This window comes from Anas platyrhynchos, chromosome 1 (assembly GCF_047663525.1).
Source record: "Anas platyrhynchos isolate ZD024472 breed Pekin duck chromosome 1, IASCAAS_PekinDuck_T2T, whole genome shotgun sequence".
Taxonomy (NCBI): domain Eukaryota; kingdom Metazoa; phylum Chordata; class Aves; order Anseriformes; family Anatidae; genus Anas; species Anas platyrhynchos.
Window position 1 is genome coordinate 184,019,124 of NC_092587.1, and position 14,641 is coordinate 184,033,764.

Sequence of the window (14,641 nt, forward strand, 5' to 3'; positions counted from 1 at the left end):
AAACTTTGTTGCATGTGGGTAGAAAAAGTGATTGAGCATTGTTGTAAGTGCTTCTGTTGTATTGAATGATTTAAGTTATCCTGAGATATTTTTTTTTGTTAAAAAACACTGAAGAAAAGTAATAGAAGACAAAAGGAAAATATGCATTTTATTAAGAGTGCATAAGTGTCTTGTTATGTCTACTTTTTTTTAGATGGCTGTGTCAGGGAATAGTAGTCCATTGCTAATCAGTGAAGGTTAAAAGGAAAGTTTGTGTTTCAGATGGTTCTACTGCAGGATTTTGTGAAATTGTTCCCAGTCTTGAGAGGGTCTGTTGTAGAGTACTGTTGGACATCCGTTATTGGTCATGTGTGTTATGAGAGCATCTGGAAAGCTGGTTATTATTCCTGGTTAATTTTTCCTTTGGCTCAGGTGTATCTGCTTTTAGGAATCTATGAGGTACCAACACCACCTAGGGAAATTTGTGTTTGAAATGCAGTGTAATGCCTTCATGGTTGATCCCAAGGAGTTCTCTTGCTGATTGTAATTTTAGGTGCTTCCAACTGACTTGACTTATTGTTGTTTCAGCTTTGTAAAATAGCCCCTACAAACCACCAAGTATGTTTGTGTAATACATATATTGCCTACTTAGACCTTATTCTTTGTTCTCTATAATTTTTTTAAAGCTTTCATCTTTTTCTCCTAAGCTACCGCTAATTTATTCATAGAGATGGAGTTCTCCCTCTGTTGGATGAGTTCTATTAAGTTTTCCTAGTTATGGTGCGGCACTGCTACATCAGGCAGGAAGCTGTCTCAGTAATCAGGCGTTTCTAAGATGTTCAGTGTGAGATCTCCTTTGCATGAGAAAGACTCAAATTTTCCAGAAAATGCATGTTTTAACGTGGTCTGAATTTTATTTTTAACTGTCATCCAGTGCTATGCTATGGTGACATTCTAGCAGTCTGGTGCATTTCTAGATACCATTTTTATAGAGCTGTGTCTGCCTTAGCGCTTAGTCTTTAGAAATCTGTGAAAAGCCTTATTGAAAGGAAAAGAGACAAGGTCAACGCTGGCTGAATGGTGAATTTGTGATGTCAAGAACATGACAGATGTTTTAGTGTGGAATAGTTTTCAGAGCCTTTTTTTTTTTCTTCCAGCATGCCAATGAGATACAAATTGCCATTAGACTCGCTCATGTGTGATTTTGCTCTTAGTTCAGTTTTGTGCATGTAACTTGTGAAAACATCTCGATTTCACATGTGTGTTTTGCAGTAGTGCTTGAGACGTCTTGCATAGTATTTAGACGTTTCATATAAAGGGTTTTATACTTTCAGATGCAATTTTTAGGGTATCTTGGCTCAGAACAAGTAAGTGGCAAAATGATTGATAGAAATGTTTTTGACGATGTGTTTAATGAGTGTTGGATGAAATATTACCTTTTTTCGTGCTTGCATGCTTTCTGAGTAGCTGGTCAATTGGAACATTAAAATAAGTGCATTTGATTCAGACTTTTGGGAAATAATTATCCTGTATAATCAGTATTTTGGGACAGGGGGTGTTTTCTTAAACAGTTACCTGCTGTCTGTATATACACAGAATTGATATGCAACGTGTTTAGTGTACCTCATTTTCCTTCAGTTTGATTGTCAACTGCAGTTTGACATTGACTGCATCGAACTCATGCTGATTGTTTAAAGCAGTAATGCCTTTGTAGGATTATTTTGCCAATATATTGGTGTGCAAGATTAGTCTAATGTAGAAGCGTTTAACAGTTACAGAACTTTACTAGTATCAATAGATTCTTTGTTGCTGCAAACAAAAAACCAAAAGCTTTCAAAGCCTAACTATCTGTTAGGAGGTTTAGCTGGCATATCTTACTGTTTACGGGTGAGATGGCTTTATGTTCTTTCACTATACCTTGGCTATACTGAAACATGCCCAAAGAGGATGTTTGCTATGAGATGTGGTTTAGTAGACTTGGCAGTGCTAGGTGAATGGTTGGACTTGATGATTTTAGAGGTCTTTCATAACCAGAATGAGTCTTCAATTCTGTGACATCCTAGTATTAAATGACCCTATACAACAGATTCGTTCAATTTATTTTTTTTTAAGTAATTTCTGTGCTTGATGGGATTCTGCTGCTGGTGATTGTATTGTCCTGCCTTTTTCTTGAAGAAAAACTACTTGCTTATTCAAGTCCATTCAATTTTGGGTGAATGTGCACTTTATGCCATTTCTACTTGAGTTGTTTTCTTTTCCTAGCTGTACTGAGATAGGGAGAATATTATAAAACTTTGTACTTGCACTGGGTGGCATAAAAGGATTTAGACTTCCTCTTTTCCATTTCTTTATCATGTAAGTCAAGTGCTTTATAGAATGCCTGTATTTCTAGGGGTTGGCTTTTTCCTGTGCTCATAGTCTCGTTCATATTTGTGAATAAAATCAAACCTGTTAAGGCTTGTTAGCTGATGGGTTTAACGTGCTGGTGATCCTGGACATCTTGAGCAGGATGTGAAAATTAATATATTTTAAGTGGTGAGCCTCTTGTGGTGGTCACTGTAGCTTCTGAAGTTGTCTCATCTGAAAAAAAAAAAAATCTGTGAGGGAAATACTCCACTTAATTCTGAGTACCTCTGAGATGCCTCATTCTTCTTCCAATCTTAATATGAAACTAGTGTGCTACCTACAGTATGCTTTGAGCTTTTGTGAACTTGATAGGTACTCCTTTGTTGCAATAATGTGCACAAACTCCTAGATTATTATTTTTTTTTTAATATTTCTCTATAGACTACTCTTTTTCTGGCATATCCTATTTGTCCCCCCTGTTGATTTCTCCCTTATAGAATTCAGAAATTTTTAATTTTTTGTTTAAATTTAAAATCTTTTATTTATTTATTTTTTAAAATCAGGGGACTCATGCCCCCTGTCCCTGTCAGAAAGCACAAAGATACCCAAGTGGTATGACTTGGAAATTTTTCATCTTCAACAAGGTTTCTTGGTGATAAGAATATACTGGGTTATGGTAAATTCTTGTCTACATTATAAAAAGATTTCATTTACATTCTGTGTCTATTCTTTTAGATTCAATTCTGTTACAGCACTGGTAATTTTCTGACGTTTGGTTTGTGCTTGAACCTCGTGGTTTTCTTTTTAGCAGGGACTGAAATTCTGCTAATGTGGATTTTAAGGTGCTATTCCATAGATGCTGAGGAGATAGATGCATTGCAATGTAGTATCTCATGTCTCAGGTTCTTAATGGGCCAAGTTCTCACTGAAAGCAGCAGCTCCTCACTAAACACTGCAATGACAACTTTTTTGGCTGCTCTTCCCTTCCCTTATCTGTCTTTTTTTGAGTATATTTCTCTTTTTTTTTTTCTCAAGTATTGGTAATAACTACTAGATAAAGTATCATGAACATGTAGTGCCAGTTCAAAACTAAAATTTTTCCTCATTTTATATATTTATCAATGAGAAACACTCTGTCATCAAGTCTTGAAACCATGTAGTTCCATTTCTTTTTGTTTCATTGAACATTGCTTTCATAAGTAAGTCTATAACACATTATTCCCCCTACCTATTAGGTAGTATACAATGCAAAATTCCTTGAATAAACAAAATAAAGTCTTTCTAGGATGATTTGTTTGTTTTCCTGGTGAATAACATCACATTTCTATATGAAGAAGAAAGGCTGTAATTGTTTTCTGTTATTTAACATTTTTAGTGTTGAATTGTTAAAAAATAAAAAATAAATAAACCTTAACACAAGTTGACTATTAGGAGAATGAGAATACAATGTAATGAAATTGAAATTCCAAATGTCACAGCATTTTAGTTTAAAAATGTATGCAATCTCTTGACTTAGTTGAATGTATGTTTTTCAGTTATCTAAAGCTTACTGCTAAGTAATGCAGGAAAATACAACTGTTTTTTATAGATATGAAAAGCAAGAAGAAAAAATGTGAAATTAGTTTTTTTCTTAAAGACTGTAAACATAAACATACCAGACAATTTATTTAAGTTTTTATTTTTGTAGGAGGAATAAACATGGGGTCACTCGTGAGAAGATTGCTCAGATGTTGGAACGATACGAATATCAAATATCCATACCTATTGTCATGAATTCAGTTGCACCTCCTCACAAACACACACAAAGGCCACCTCTGCAGCGAAGACATAGGTGGGGAGGCAATACAGACTCATGGAATTCTTTCGCTATTTCCAGTAGCCGGTAACACAGTTGCAGTCAGTTATAAAAATCTGTTATGTGCCCTTCTAAAACACATCACCACCTCCAATGAAGTAGTGGTTTTTCTGTTTTAAATAGGCCTATTTCAAGACCGTTCCCTTCGGGAGGTTGTTTCTTTAATGGACTTGCATGTAAATAAAATTGTACATTTAATGTTTTAAAAAATATATATATTTATTTATTACAGTTGTAATAACTTTGATTTCAGTAAAATATTTGATATAGTATGAGGTATAGCAGTCTTCCTTCCTCAATTTAAGACAATGATGTTTTCATATAGCAAGTAACTGTTGAACAGTTTTTTTAAAGAGGTCCTATTAGATAGCTTTTAAAACAGAATTGACGCCCAGAAAAAGAGCTTATTTATGTAGTAACTGATTTTAATGATTCTGACTTAGACTCCTAATATTTTATGAGATCTTTTTGAAAACACTTGTCTTGGATTGTCCTTTTGTTTTGATTGGTATATATTGACAATTGGCAAACTATTGGCATGTATTTTCTGGCTTTTTGTCTCAGAAGCTCATCTCAGCTGAAGCAGCGTTCTTCTAATACAGTGTTCACCAGCCTTAAACTCTGTAACCTCAATTCTTTAATTTATTTATTCATTCTCAGTGGCAGTAGCATGTAGAATATGACTGTGTCTGTGCACCACCAACTCTTTTTGTACTTAAAAAACTAAATGTTCTCACTACAAATGCCAGTTTTGTTGCTCCTTCTACGCAATTTCTTTCATCCAGGATAAAAACTAAGTACTTGGAAGTATCAATTCAATACAAATAGTGGAGATAGTTTTGTAAAACCATGTTGCATTCTTAATTTTGGCACAGGCAATGTGATCTGTTATTCAGCGCTTAGCAATGAATGAGACAGCATGGAGATTGACTAATTTATTATCCATTTTCTTTAAAAACCTGATGAATTCATAAGTTTTCACTTCTCTTGCTTTCTAACTGCTTGCTGTATCAATAAAACATGTTTGTCTTCGATGTTGTTTTAGTAGTTCAGTGTAACAGTTGTTGTTTTCAAGCTTTTGTGATTTTTATTCAGCTGAGCATTGCTAGTAACCTGTTAGCTGAAATAACCTATCTTCAGGTCTAACTAGGTTTGACTTCCTTAAGCACTAAATGAGTAAGTCTTGAATAGGAAGGCTTGTTGAGAATGTGAGAACGTAACTAAAATTATTATTATTACTATTAGGTGCAATAGTCATCAGAATTTTGCAAATTATTTTTTTTAACTTACTGGGAGTTTCTGTTGTGGGCCCTAAAAGTTGTTTCATCTTTAAAGTCTGAGTAACTTAAAAGTCAAGGTATGTGATGAATTCTCTTTCTGTTGTTTTATACAACTACTTTATGTCTACATTTGTACAATTTAATGTATATTTAGAACATTTTCATAAAAGATTTTGTTAATTGCAAGAGTTGAAGTATGCAGTTTCACGTTTCAGTGATGTTTTAATTAATTGAAAAATAATCTATTTCAAATAGTGCACAGTTTCTTAATGTATTGAACTACTGTTTGTGTTAAAAAGAAGCAGCTTTCCAATTATATTATCTTGTTGTATATTATTCATACCAATTGTGTTTACTGTATTTTAGTTTTCATAGTCATCTTTTTCCATGTTTCAAGAGAATCATAGAAATCTTTGTCATAAGTCAGTAATACTTCAAGTATCCTGAAGCTGTTATATTTAAATATAAATTACATTTCAACTGAGAGGAAGATAAAAGGGTTTTAGAGAGACTCATTTTATTTACTCACATGATAATAATTATTATGACTAAGTCATAATAAAGTGATGAAATTTATTAATTGTGTGATATTCAGGCAGTGTGCTAAGATATGACAAAAACGGTGATTATTGAAATTTGGCATTATGATAGTTTTTGGTACCCTCTGTCTTCAGTTTTTTGAAAGATTTTTTTAAGAAATGTTTTTATTTCATATTTACATTTTCTTTAACTGAATTTTAGTATGTAAGTAGGTAGGAATTAGGACTGTTTTAAAAAGATGCCACATATTTGTGTTATATGTTTTTAATAAATTGTTGATGGATGGTGAGTATTTTTGATATGTGAAGTACGTTGATCAGTATAGGCTTGCTATCTGGCAAGGGATATGTAACAAGAACAGAAAGCTTTGCAAAATGTCGGAGTATCAAATACTTACTGTAAACTGCTTAATCGATAAAGTTGTATTCCAAGGTAAGTCCATGGTAGGTGAAATCGCAATTACTGTGTAACACATGATCTTTGTTTCATTATATATATTTCATGAGGGTTTAAACTACAAACTAGAAATATGTGTGTATCTGAGAGAGAAGTTGATTTCTTTTCATCCATGATGGTATATTACACTACAATATTCATATGTTAAAAAATAAATAAAAACAAAAAGGTGATGTGAAATACACCTTACAGGTGACGAATTTCTCCTGCTCCCTCACAAGTGAAGAAAATGACTTATTTTGTCAAAAAGTACATACGAGAAATGTAAGAACTCCTTCTTCAATTAGACCTGGGCTCTAAATATTTTTTCTATCTAGCATAGCGTTTATGCAATACACTTATTAATTTGTCACACATACTAACAGTATACCTAGAATTAAGGCTTTCTGTTGTTTTTGATTTTTAGTAAATTGCTAGTTCATAGCGTGTGAAGAAATAATAGCGTTACAAATGCAGATTCTAGGTATCTCCTGCACACTTCAAACTAGTGAGGTTTGGTAAATAAATTTAAACAGAAGAGTTAAGATACTTAGCTGTAGCTTTACCATCCCACTCTTTGAAGCATGAAATTTAAATCAGAGTTCGTCTGCAGAACACACATAATTTGATAGCGGTTAGCAACACAGAATTATATATAGCTATAAAGGGAAAAAAATAAAAGAGCTCTAGTTTTATTGCTTAATCTAGCTGCTATATTTCTTGTTAGTTTATCTCCTAAAGTATTAAAAGCTTTCACAAGTGATTTAGTGGTTGCCTTTTATTTTTTGCATCTAATTAGTAATGATTAAAACACTAGAAGTTCTAATGTAAAAACTTTTTTTTTTAATTTTTTTTTTAAAAAAAGGTGTTAAATGGTGTCCTATTAGGAATTCTGTCTTCTGTTCTGATGCCCATCTCCTTTTTAGATTCAGTCTAATCTATTTTACTATGCAGGGTATTTTTTTAAGCTTTTTTTCTTTAATGAAGAAAGCCAAGGTTTTGTCTTTATTGTTCTCTCTCTTGAAACATTCTACAGAGATTGTAGATTTATTTCTTTCTCTATTAATAGATAACTGAAGATCAGGCTCGTCTAACTGGGATGAGACCCATAACATTTGTATATGATTATTTTCTGTCTTTCATGATGTAATTTAGGATGTCAGGCTTTTTTTTTTTTTTTTTGACCAGTATGATTAATTTTCAGTGAATTAGGGAAAAAAAAAAGTGTTTTTGTAATTTCACATTGCTGTGTATGAACTCTGCTGTATGAACTAGCTGTAGTTTGAACTCCTGCTTCATCCTAGGAAGCGCGTTTCCTGGAAGGAATTCTTTCCCTCTTTGCTGTACATTATGGGGGTGAGACAACAGGATGTATGTTGAGAATTGAGGGGTTTCCATACAAAAGAAAACAGGCCTGCATTACACCTCCCAGTAAATAGAAATAAGACAACATTGTGTTGAAATGCAGTTCGTACAATTAAAATCAAATACTGAATTTAAGAGTGTTCAGCTGTTTCATATAAGTCAAACGTGTGGAAATGTTTCACCTCACTGTTTCTACAGTGACGTTTTTTCAGTATTTTTTTCCTTTCTAAAATATTTTACTTTTTCATCCTTTTGAAATAAAAGCAAGAACAGTATGGTTTTGCTGAGATTTTATTTGTTAGATTAAAACTCTAGTATTTGAAAAGCATTGCGTCTGGAATGGGTCTTTGCAGTTTCCTTTTAGCTGATAATGCTGTTTCCACATCGAGAGCCTCTTCCTTCCTCAGGTAGGCTGTCCTTGACCACTTAACATGTACTGCTATATGGTGCTGCTGTGACACTGCCAGGTTCTGCCAAGTCAGCATGTATTGTGTCTGTGAAGTAATTTTTTATCAGTCATACTTGCAGCCTTTTCATAGTTCTAAATATTTTTGCATTTTTAAGTTGTCACTTAAATTCAGCATCAACTTTTCTCATGTGGTCCCCCAAACTAGTACCAAAGTAGCTGCTTTATAATTATCTGGTTGTCCTGTTTGTCCTTTTCAAATATTGGCCTGATGCTAACTTTGTGAGTGTTGTAGGATTTTCTGAAAACATACTAGACAAATACTTTCTGAGCATGACTTTTGGAACATGTTGCCTAACTACTAATTAAAAACAAACAAACAAACATTAATTCTTCAGAAGATTTTGTTTATTCTCTCAAATTACTGACAGACTAAAATGTTCTGCTTTACCTGACAGGTTAAATAACTTGGCATAATATTTCCAAGGAGTTTATTGTATCATTACAAATTAGTCGTGGGGCTATAATCCTGTTTGTCTGTCCTTTCAGTCATGATACTTGTGATCATTTTTATTCTTTTACCCATCAGTTTGGTAACCTATGGTTACCACAGATAACTGTTAACCTGTATAACAACTTCAGAACAGCTTTCTCACACCTCGTTGTTAACGTGAGGAGTTTCTTATGGCTCATGGGACTGATTTGGAGTGGATTGGACCATGTGATCACATTGTCCATTGATGATCACATTGGTCCATTGATCACATGGTCCATTGATGATCACATTGCCTTCCAGGACTCATGAAAACAAAAACACAGGCATTGGATTCTTACCTGAAGCAAGACAGGCATACATATTTGAGCTACATTTGCAGATTATAGATCAAACTCTTTGGTACATGCTCCAAACATTCAATGAAGTATACCTGAGAAAATTTGCAGACTATTTTCACTTCATGAAACCTGTAGTTACGAGACTGCTCATGGCCATGCAGAAAAACTGCATTATATATGGGAGAATAAATCACATTGTATATATGTATATATTTAAAGCATAGTTAAAATTTGGGGTTTCATCCTGTTTTTATTTTGTTCCAACAGTCTAGACAGGGTTCTTGTTTCTAATAGTGAATACTTAGGTTATGTCCATAATGCTGCCCTTCTTGGCCCTAGATCTTGAGGAGAGGCTTTGTTGTGAGCAGAGAGAGCTAACTATGGGTTAACTTTCTCTGAAGAGAAGTGAGTTGTAAAGAGATGAAATGAGTTTATCTTTTGGCTGGTTAGGTTGTGGTGCTGTTGCTGAGAAGGCTCAGCCTTGAGCTCCCTGCTCCCAGTAGGATGTGAGGGCCACCACAGTGGTCACGGCCTGGAGCACACGGTGCCCAGGGGGAGGCTGAGGGGAACTGGGGCTGCTCAGCCTCAAGAGGAGATATTGCTTCTGCTGAACAGAGGCTATGAAGGTAGAACCAGGCTCTTCTCGGATGAGAAGCAATGGATAGAAGTTGCAGCATGGGAAACTCCAGTTAGATCTAAAAAATAAAAAAATCTACTGTGAGGGTGATGAGACAGAGACTGAGTTTTCCCAGAGGTTGTGTAATTTTCCACACTTGGAGCATTCAAAACTTGCCTGGGCAAGGCACTGAGCAGCAAGGTCTAAGTTGGTATTGCCTTGAGCAGATGTTGGACCATATGATCTCCAGAAGCCCTTTCTGGCATAAATCATTATACTTTAATGGATATAGTGATAGCAGTGTCCAGAATATCAAAAGAGCTATTTAGCCCGTATCTTTCTTAGTCTGCATGACATACCAAAGGAGAAAGATTCACTATTTGCAAATAGTAAGTTAAAAGTGGATGCCAGTATTACAGAGTACTGAGATTTATTTTTATTTTATTATTTTTTTAATGCAATACTGTCCAGAAAATACACATTATAATTGAGTGTTGTGTAGCTTTCAGTATTTCACACAGCATTTGAGATGCGCAGATTAAACCTAATACATAGTGACTGTTCTCAATAGCAACAGTGTCTGCAGTTAGACATATTTAAATGTTAGTGTTGCTATCATCTAGGCTATAGGTTGGGTACTTAATGTTTGCTGTTACTGTTTTCTTTATTATATTGCTCTTGCAACTTTTCTTCCCCCCTTTGGTCTCATTCTGAAACTGGGCTTTTCTGACTTGGCATGATCTTCTCTATCCTGTGTTTTGTTGCTATAATTTGCTCTGTAATTATGGAGCCATTTCCCCCTTCTGTTTTCTTCCCTGAACTATCAACTTATGTACAGAGCTACACCTTATTCTTTTTTTTTTTTTTTTTTAATGCCTCAGCTCAAGCTGATGCTGATTTAAGAACTGAGATTATTAATTTTCTTCCACCCCCAGATATTCTTTTCATTTTTTTCTCTGTTCTGCTGACAGTAGTACTTTCTATCATACAATGTGTTTTTCTTCATCCATTCTTCTCTTAGCCTCATGAAGTTTGTGGCATCTTCTTGTGTTTTGTTCTCAGACGTACAGTACGTGCTGTAGATATTTAATTACATGTCTTTGCTATGGTTTTGTTGATTTAAGCTATTTTAAATACAGCTGAAATCTGTTATCTTTCACTGAAAATTCCTAGTAGAAAATAGGTTATTGAATACCTCCAAATAGTCCATTCTGTTTCCTTGTGCCTCTGTTGCTTCCTGACACTCCCACCTGTGGTTTTCATCAGCTTAATTTTGGTTGTGTCTTAAAACTTCATTTTAGATCTGTTTTCTGTGTGAATATGCCTCAAGAAGAAAGGCCAATGCTTCACCCTGTAAATCTGATCGTTGAGTTTAAGACCTTTTTGTTATGCTTGCTTATGACTAAACTCTGGTTTTGACGGCTCTTATCTATGTATCCAAGTACTGACGATACATCACAATATATGTTTCTCTTTTAGGGGATAAAAATAGTGCTTTTTATTTATTTACTTCAAGTGGCTTGTACACAATGAGGATATTTTTCAGGAATTAGGGTCAGGAAAGTGTCTTATTTGTGGACTGCATTGTTTTATTTCACAGTCTTATGGGAGCCTCAGCGAACCTGCCTTTTCCTGGGCAGAGCTGCTTCAGCAGAATTGCATAAGCACATGCCTGAAAAGCAGTAGATTGTAAGGGAGAGGAGTTGTGAAATGGATTGTGAGGCAGCTCACAGAATTTAATTTCTGAATGCAAATCTTATTTCTTCTAAAATCAGGGATCCACTCAGATTCAATACTGTCTTGTATTTTTCAAACTGCTTAGGTTATATACATTTGTGCTATATGATAAATCTCTTAACATTGTTTTAATTTTTAATGAAAAAGGCTGAGTTTTTTTTAAGGTGATCTGTTATAGTTGTGCATATTTATTCAATATCTGTGAATTGGATGTTAGTCAAGTGGGCTTTGCGTTTGCAAAGGATGTTGTTGTTTGCTAATTTGTAGTCCTTACCTCAGCGTGCTTCTGCTGATGGTTTCCAGCCTGGACCATCAACTTTGTAGGATGTTGTATTTAAAGTATCCTCTGCTACTGCTGAAAGTGCTTAGGATTTAGTGAGAACTAATTGCTTCATATCCAGATATATGATAGTGCAAGGGTTTGTCCAGAAAATAATGCAAAACACAGATTGCCCATTCTGTGGGACAGTGGGATTTTTCTTTCCTATTTTAGAAAGAGTTCCATAAAGTCTTGTGCAGAAATGTCTTTATATCAATAATAAATTAAGGAGCAGTGCTGCACAGCAGATTACATCAACTTTATTAACCTGTGTACATTTGACAATAGTTCATGTGTCTTCAAACAAATTCTTAAAGCAGCATATTTGTCTAGCCTGGATTAATTTCAAATAGATTGTCTTTGTGATTGAGCTGATACTATCCAAGAAGCAGGGCTGTTATGGTAGGAATGTTATCAAACTTGCAAACGTGATTTGTGCTATACTTCCAGTGCGTACTGTTGACATCTGCATCCACATTAAATGTTCAGAGAGAGAGCTTAAATGAAAATTGCATCCCTTTAAGATGGATTCAGATCACTTATAGTATTTCATTTGGTCCTTTTTTTTTTCCTTCTTTTGCTTTATAGTGTTGAGCCCTACCTAACATTGCAGAGAAATCCAGTAAAACAAAAACCATTGTCTCCTCTCTGTTAGCATCCATTGCTACCTGTTGTCTCTGTGTTGTTTAATGCTCTTGGTAGTATTTTGAGTTGTGTCAGGTGAGACACTTGTGGCACCTAAATGAGGTTGAGAGCGTTTCACTTGCTCAGGAAGTAGATGTATGATACTGGGCAGAAATATGTTCAGTGTGTATATGTTAATGGGTATATTCAGGATAGATTTCCTTAATGTTGATCAACGTACTCCATGAATAAAGAGCCAAAAAATGAGATTAGCCCTTCCAGTCAGAAGACAGTGACGGTTTTCATTAACTGGGCAGGACAAAGATCAGTCTGATCACTCCACCCAAAAGTTCTTGTGGACTGAATGGGCCATCACATGAAAACTGAATTTGTATGTCTAGCACCTCAGGCAGTTGAGATTTTTGGAGTTCTGGGTTGGTTGTATTTTTGTTTGTTCATTTTATGTTGAAATGAAGTGGTAAACTTGCACATGGATGTGGTTAAAAGGACAGCTTCTAGAGATGTGTGATCAAACCAACTGTATGCTTTTGTCTGGGTGCTCTCTAGATCAATGCCTCTTGTGTCTGGACTACAGCAGGGCAGGAATCTGATGGCTGATCGTATGTTGTGGGGAACTGTGTAAACAGCAGTCCTGCAGAAGCGGTAAAGATCGGGGTAGCCCTTTGAGCATTGTGATAGAATAGCACATTTTATGAAGATGCTTGTTTAATTCTCACCACGGCTGGCAGTGCTGCTGGGAGATGAAGTAGTGAGTTTCTTTAGATTGAATCCAGTTAGTAGGATCTTTACTGTTTTGGAGTGGGGAGCATCAATTTACAACACTGAAACGTGCAAACGTTTCTTAGGAATGGTGAATTTTTATAAGGTGGGCTGCGAGGCACCCCAACATGCTGCTGCTGCTGAAAGGAGTTACCTTGCTCCTACCACGTCCTTGATCTTAACTAGCCACTTATTTTACTTCTTGTTTTGGTGGGTTGAATCAGCTCAACAACAGAATTAAGTACTTGCTTTCTTTTTCATGCTGGCTCAGGCAGCTAAATCCACCCAAAAAGAGGGTAAGGCAAGTGGGTGAGACAGGTAGCGGAATCACAGAATCATTTAAGTTGGAAAAGACCCTTAAGATTACCAAGTCCAACCATCCACCTAATGCTACTAAGTCCACCACTAAACCGTGTCCTTAAGCATCACATCCACATGTCTCTTAATACCTCCAGGGATGAGGACTCCACCACTTCCCTGGGCAGCCTGTTCCAATGCTTGATCATCCTCTCCGTGAAGACATTTTTCCTGAGATCCAATCTAGAGTTCCCCTGGTGCAACTTGAGGCCATTTGCTTACTTTCTATCACTTGTTACCTAAGAAAAGTGACTCACACCCTCCTCACTGCAATCTCCTTTCAGGTAGTTGTAGAGAGCAATGAGGTCTCCCCTGAGTCTCCTCTTCTCCAGACTAAACAACCCCAGCTCCCTCAGCCACTCCTCATAGGATCTGTTTTATATGAAGTGTGTGGCCAATGTCTAGACCAAAGTAGGAAAGGGTGACTTGTTGAAGAGCACACATTTAAAGTGCTAAGTTGGATGCCCATCTGTCTGATGGAATTTCAGGAAGCCCTGTATTGCTGAGGAGTTATTTTTAAGGTGCCAGGCTCAAAGTTATTTTGCATGTCTTTTCTTCCAGTTCCTTAATCACCTAATACTAATGTTCCATTTGGCTTTGAGGAGCTACAGCTTTAGCACTCATTTAAGTAAAGGCAAGGTATTGCCCAGAGAAGCTGTGGCTGCCCCATCCCTGGAGGTGCTCAAGGCCAGGCTGGATGGGGCTTTGGGCAACCTGGTGTGGTGGGAGGTGTCCCCGCACATGGCAGGGGGTTGGAGCTGGGTGGGCTTTAAGGTCCCTTCCAACCCAAACCATTCTGTGGTTCTGTGATACGCAGCTAAGAAGGCTGGCACTATGAATTTATCTCTTTGTTGTTATTACTCCTAAGTTATAGCTACCATTTCTCTTTGTTTTTTGAAGTAAAGTTAGCTCACAAGGAGTTCATTTGACATTAATTCAACAGTGTTTGTATACTTGTTATATATTATTGTAAGGTAAGAAAGGTGGAGTGTGTCCCAGTAGATACCATTTTATGTAAGCAGCTTTGCTGTAACTCTGATACTGAAAATCCATTCCGGAGTCTTTGGAGATTAGTGGTGGTGTAAATTTCTCTGAGAGCATGTACCTCATGGTTAAATGTCATGCGGAATTGCTTTTTTTTAATTATCAATTCCTCTATACCTTATTA

The 14,641-nt window shown here is 35.9% G+C and overlaps 1 protein-coding gene across 10 annotated transcripts in view; it reads left to right on the top strand.

Annotated features, from left to right (window-relative positions):
* N4BP2L2 (NEDD4 binding protein 2 like 2) overlaps positions 1–14,641 on the top strand; it is a 45,955-nt gene that overhangs the window by 16,235 nt on the left and 15,079 nt on the right. For 6 of the 10 annotated variants that reach the window (XM_038174688.2, XM_038174685.2, XM_038174691.2 and 3 more), the window contains one exon: positions 4,013–4,156. The exons of 1 other annotated variant lie outside the window; for it this stretch is intronic. In XM_038174688.2, the coding sequence (XP_038030616.1) occupies positions 4,013–4,156 (144 nt within the window). Of the gene's footprint in view, positions 1–4,012; positions 6,289–14,641 lie in introns of those variants that run through there. 3 more of the 10 variants (XM_072032640.1, XM_038174697.2, XM_038174699.2) reach the window with 2 other exon arrangements.